The sequence below is a fragment of the Nestor notabilis genome, unplaced genomic scaffold, assembly GCF_000696875.1.
Source record: "Nestor notabilis isolate BGI_N333 unplaced genomic scaffold, ASM69687v1 scaffold21747, whole genome shotgun sequence".
Lineage (NCBI taxonomy): Eukaryota > Metazoa > Chordata > Aves > Psittaciformes > Psittacidae > Nestor > Nestor notabilis.
This window is the reverse complement of record NW_009938081.1, coordinates 1-5,521: the sequence shown is the minus strand read 5'-3', so window position 1 is coordinate 5,521 and position 5,521 is coordinate 1. Positions and strand designations below refer to the sequence as shown.

Here is a 5,521-nt window from a genome sequence, read left to right as displayed (position 1 = left end):
GCGTTTGTACTGGCCTGGAGATCTGGCAGTGCTGTGTTTTGGAGCCTCCCAGCTGGCTCTTGCTGCTGCTGGGCAGTGGATGGTGTCTCTGGCCATGCAACTCCCAAGGTTTTCCCTTCTGCAGTCAGTGAGAACCAAGCTGATAGTGTTCTGCTTTTCCCAGATAGTCCCTGCACCAAAACTGGGAAACTATCCTCCAAAATGGCTGGTTTTTAAGGGGGTTTATGGTCTAAAATGGAGTCTGACCCCTCTTTCTGTACCACCAGCTCTGGTTTTGAAGCAGAGGCTGAAGCTGCTGGCAGGGGCAGGCTCCAGCGGGTGGGGAGCTGTGTCCCAGGGACCCAGGGGACCAAGGGCAGCGCGGTGGGACCCGCTGCCAGGCTGCTCCCAGCAGTGGGAGTATCCAGATGAATAAACAACACATGCTGGGAACAGGATAAGGTGGGAGCAGGGAACTGGGGAGGGCTGGACAGAAACAGGCAGCAAGTTCTCCAGCGATAAGGGCTGCTGCAGCTACCGACTGCTGGACCCAGGGGAATCCTGGTATCCAGGAGAGCCAGGCTGAGGTCTGTGCAGCTACAAGGCTGGAAGAACTCCAGTGGGACTCCACATTTGTACTAGTCACAGTAGGATTTGATCCATGTGCTTGAACAGGAGTATTACACCCTGCACAGCGGCGCTGGTGACCCTGGTACTGTGGGTTTTTTTTTTCCTGATGCTGTGTTTCTTCAGGAGACACTCTCCCCATTAGTGGCTGAGCTTCCCCCAGTTCAGAGCACCCTGAGACGCAGCCAACTGGCTGCTTTGCACAGGTTGTTTCATATCTCCATCTTCACGGTTGTCTGGGGTTTTAGCACCCAGCACAACGAGACACTGTTCATTAGTCTGATGAAAGCTGCTTCTCCTGCAACGTTATGGAGCAGCTTTGCTTTGTCCTGTGTGGTTTGAGTGTCCTGAGGGACACTGCAAAAAACAAGGACAGGGCTGTGACTGGTGTGGGTAGTGGTGCTGCTATGGATCGGCAGGGTGAGAGGGCTCTACTGTTGTATGGGCCTGGGTCTCGTACCCCATAGCTGATACACACCATGTTTAGTTACTGCTGAGTGGCAGTTGGAGCACCCTGTCCTTGAACCTGCCGTCCCTGCATGTCCTCCTGTCATTTCAGCGTCTTCCCAAGGGAGCTCAAAGAAGTTTTTGCCTCATGGAGACAAGAATGCAGCAACCGCGGCCGCCCGGACATCAGCGAGCGGCTGATCAGTGCCTCCCTGTTCCTGCGGTTCCTGTGCCCGGCCATCATGTCCCCGTCCCTCTTCAGCCTCCTGCAGGAGTACCCGGATGACCGCACTGCTCGCACTTTGACCCTCATTGCCAAGGTCACCCAGAACCTCGCCAACTTTGCCAAGTAAGCCGGGGGCCGGAGCGGGAGCGGGCAGGAGGCGCCGGCATCCGCGGCCCCACGCTGCCTGCTCCTTGCCTCGATGGAAGGGGCCCGTTTGTTTCCTGTTGGCTTTTCCCCCCACGTCTCTCTGGGACTCATTCCCTCACTGTCAGGTCAGGGAGATCATGAAGTTTCCAAAACAGGACGTGTTTTAAGAGCAGGAAAACAAGCTGTTCTGAGCACACAGAGGAGCTGGCGGGGTGGCAGCAGGGATGCCCTGGCACAGCCAGGCATGTTGTCCCGGCGTGGCATGGCATGGCTGGCCTCTCGGAGGCACCAGCAAGACCAGAACCCCAACAGAGCTTCTCTTTCCCCCCTGAGAGCTCTAGGGCTCTCCCTGCTATTCAGATGCAGTTGTGTGAACTGGGAGGGTGTGAAAGGAGAAGGGGATACTATCAGTTTCTAACTAAACCCATTGGTTTGGTGGAAACAAAGCGAGAGATTTCTGAAAATCTTCCCGCTGCCTGCAGCTCTGAGCTACTTACCCTGAGCTCCGATAACAAAATGATGAGCTTTCTGAAACATGAATGGACAGTTTCTGTCTAAAGCTGCTTAGATTTGGAATCCAGCTTAGTACACACGCTCGCAGTCAGGAGCGTGCAGACATGCAGACGCAGATGGAAGATGTACAAGTGTGTTACACTTAATGACAGCAATTCTCTGCATTCCTGACCAATCCCTAACTAAAGGGTTTTCAGATTCTCAGCACTTTGCAGGAAAGACTCTTTTAACTAAGCTGACATTAGTCAGTCCAAAGTGATGGAGCTGAGCTGTGCTGCAGCTGGCACTCAGCCGAGCCCAGGGATCGCTGGCACTGGCACAGCACCAACTGCTGCTGGTACAGTTGAACCACGAGCCCCTCCCTGTTGTGCTCTAAATAAGACATCTAACCAAGAGTGAGGGCTGGGGGAGTGCTCGGGGGGCAGAGGAGGCTGCAGGAAGCCAGAGGGGACACATGGGCTGGCCCAGCTGCGGGTACAGCTCTCCAGGATGATCCTAGAGCCATTGTGCTGGGATTAGCTCCAGTGCTTGTGGAAGAGCAGGGGGAGTGCAGGATTTCTACCACCATCATGGGCTTCAGTCAGTTGATGGTGCTTGGTATTATGATTTATTTCCAGTGACAGGTCTTATTTCTGGAGGCTGTGCCCTGACCCAGCAGTAAGATACACACCATTACCAACAACAGCTTTGTTTCTCTTGCCTTCACCTTTATTTCTGCTGTGGAGATCCTATGCTGACGAGGACGTATCTGGGTTAGGCTGGAGTTAATTTTGGTTCCATGATCAGTGAGGTGTACCAGGTGCCTGCTTAGCAACCCAGGGATCCCAAAGGCTCTGAAGGGTTCACATGGCAGAGTATTCTGCAGAGGTTCTGGCATCCTCACCTGTGTATGTACCTACCCATTCTGATGACTGTACCTCTGTTTACAGGATTTAACTGAAATCCCTGTTGCTGTCTCGATAGGTTTGGCAGCAAAGAGGAATACATGTCCTTTATGAATCAGTTCCTGGAACACGAATGGACTAACATGCAGAGATTTCTCCTGGAGATTTCCAATCCCGAAACCATCTCAAACACCGCTGGCTTTGAAGGCTACATTGACCTTGGCCGGGAACTGTCCACTTTGCACTCGCTACTCTGGGAAGTCATTTCTCAACTGGAGCAGGTATCCAGGGGGATCACAGGGGCAGGTTTTGGCTTCTATAGCCACATGTTCCGGGACATCCCATAGCCTCAGCAGTGGGGGTAAATGGTGGAGAAAATGAATATTGAATATTAAATGTGATTCACTGAAGAGACTGTCCAGCAAAGACCACAGTTCTTCAGCAAAAACACAAGATGTTGGTAGTGATTCTGCTCTCTTTTTGCCCAGGGCACTGCAACGAAGCTTGGGCCTCTGCCTCGGATCCTGAGGGATGTCAACTCGGCGCTCAGTAACCCGGCCTGCGTGCAGGTCTCGGTCACGGCCGATCACACCGTGTCCACACCCAGTGCTGGCAACAGCATCTCTGCGGGGCTCCAGAAAATGGTGATAGAGAATGACTTATCTGGGTAAGAGCATGAAGGGCCTGGCCACAGACCAGGGAAATGCTGAATATTCATCCACTGCCAAAGCCTGAGCACCTGCAGGGACAGGCAGGGCAGGGTGTAGTGTGGAGGTGTCTGATCCATTGTCTAGGATTGGTACTGGCTGTAGTTCAGCTCTGAATCTAGACAGAGCAGTGGGCAGGAGTGCAAGGACATGGCTCCATGCTGGGTCCCTTGAGAGCCAGAGCTGGGATGTGGTCTGGGAAGTAAGAACTTGGTGGTTCCGGTCTCAGCTGTGGCTGCAGAAGCAAAATGTTCATCCTTTGAGGACCTGAGGGCTTGTGTGCACTAACCTCAAAGTGATGGGTGTTGCCATTAAGTTCACTGGGTCACTGGGCATGCAGGATCTATAGGATTGGCCTTACCCATCTTTGTAAGACATCGGGTGTGTGCTGAATTCACTGAGATCCATACCTGGTCATTTCTTTAACAGTTACCGAGCTGTAGAGGCCTGACAGAGACACTCCAGTCTACTCTGTCTAGTTTTCATACTGCTGGGTGTCTTTAATGTTGAGCAGTGATTCACAGACACAGTCACCTAACATACGTTCTGGGCTCATTATGTAGGGAGTTTCATTCGTGGGGAGGATGACTGTTGCAAACCTGTAATGTTTCTGTTTGTGGAAAATGAAATGGAGCCCACACAAATTGAAAGACTGAGCTAGTAAAATAGTTTGTAAGTGGAAACTACATAATATTTAACAGTTTAATTAGCAGTGAAAGACAGCAATGGCACTGGACTGGCTCTAATCAGAGCTTTCATCTCTAATGCTTCCCAGCGTGAGGTGCAATTATTTAAATCTAATGCTATGGAGGATCTCTGACAATATGCTTTCACCCAAATACTTGCTTACAGTGCACCATCTTTGATCAGTGTACATTCACATTAAGCTACTGCAAAGCTCTTTTTTCCTATCCCCAAGAAAATCAATATTGCATGAATGTATGTTGCAGCAGGAGGTCTGGGTGGATAACCTCAGTTGCTGGGCTGTAGCTCTGCTGCTAGAGCTCTCTGTCTGATCCTTGGAGGCCTGGTCTGGATCAGGCTTCCACGGTGTTCCATGCTCTATGATTTGGCCAGCGTGCCCTCAGGAGCTGGCTGCACGGGTACAGAGCAGGGCACACGAGAGCAGCGCGGATACAGCCGGTTGGAAGCAGAAGGGGTGACTGACACATGGTGATGAGCAGGTCCAGCCGGGGAGGCAGAGCTGGGGACGCATCCTGCACAGCACAGCGCTCCCCACGCATACACACACCCCTGGCTCCCCTGCCTGCTCCTGCCTGCTCCTGCCTGCTCCCGCGGGGCTGCCCAGGGCTCCCCCGTCCCCCTGCTCCCCCTGCACTGTACCTGCGCCGCAGGGGCTGGGTTATGGCCCTGTCCCACACAGCTGTGCCACGCTGATTTCTTCTGAGTGATTTCGGTTTTTCCTGCTCCGGTGCAGCATTCACAACTCTTCTTTTTTGTTTTGTTTTCCTTTCCTCTTCCTTACGCACTGACCTCCCCGCAGTCTGATAGATTTCACACGGTTACCATCTCCAACCCCTGAAAACAAGGACTTGTTTTTTGTCACAAGGTCTGCTGGGGCCCAGCCCTCGCCTGCCCGAAGCTCCAGTTACTCAGAGGCCAATGAGCCCGACGTGCAGATGTCTAATGGCAGCAAGAGTTTGTCCATGGTGGACTTGCAGGACAATCGGCTGGGGCCAACGCGCCTGGCACGGCTGACTCCCTCAATGACAGTCAGTCATCCCTGGGGCAGTTGCAGGGCGTATGGACCACACGGACTCAGCAGAACAGCGTCACGGGCATGGCCACGGTGCGCCGGGTGGGCCAGACCCCGACCACGCCGAGCCGCGCCTGGCACGGCTGACTCCCTCAATGACAGTCAGTCATCCCTGGGGCAGTTGCAGGGCGTATGGACCACACGGACTCAGCAGAACAGCGTCACGGGCATGGCCACGGTGCGCCGGGTGGGCCAGACCCCGACCACGCCGAGC

The 5,521-nt window shown here is 53.5% G+C and overlaps 1 protein-coding gene across 1 annotated transcript in view; it reads left to right on the top strand.

The window, feature by feature from the left end:
* The window catches only part of LOC104409318 (disabled homolog 2-interacting protein-like), a 28,619-nt gene extending 23,225 nt beyond the window's left edge, over nucleotides 1-5,394 (top strand). The window contains 5 exon segments of the mRNA XM_010019153.1: nucleotides 1,166-1,402; nucleotides 2,903-3,104; nucleotides 3,312-3,490; nucleotides 5,035-5,219; nucleotides 5,222-5,394. Of these exon segments, the coding sequence (XP_010017455.1) occupies nucleotides 1,166-1,402; nucleotides 2,903-3,104; nucleotides 3,312-3,490; nucleotides 5,035-5,219; nucleotides 5,222-5,394 (976 nt within the window).
* Nucleotides 5,395-5,521: the final 127 nt, after the last annotated feature.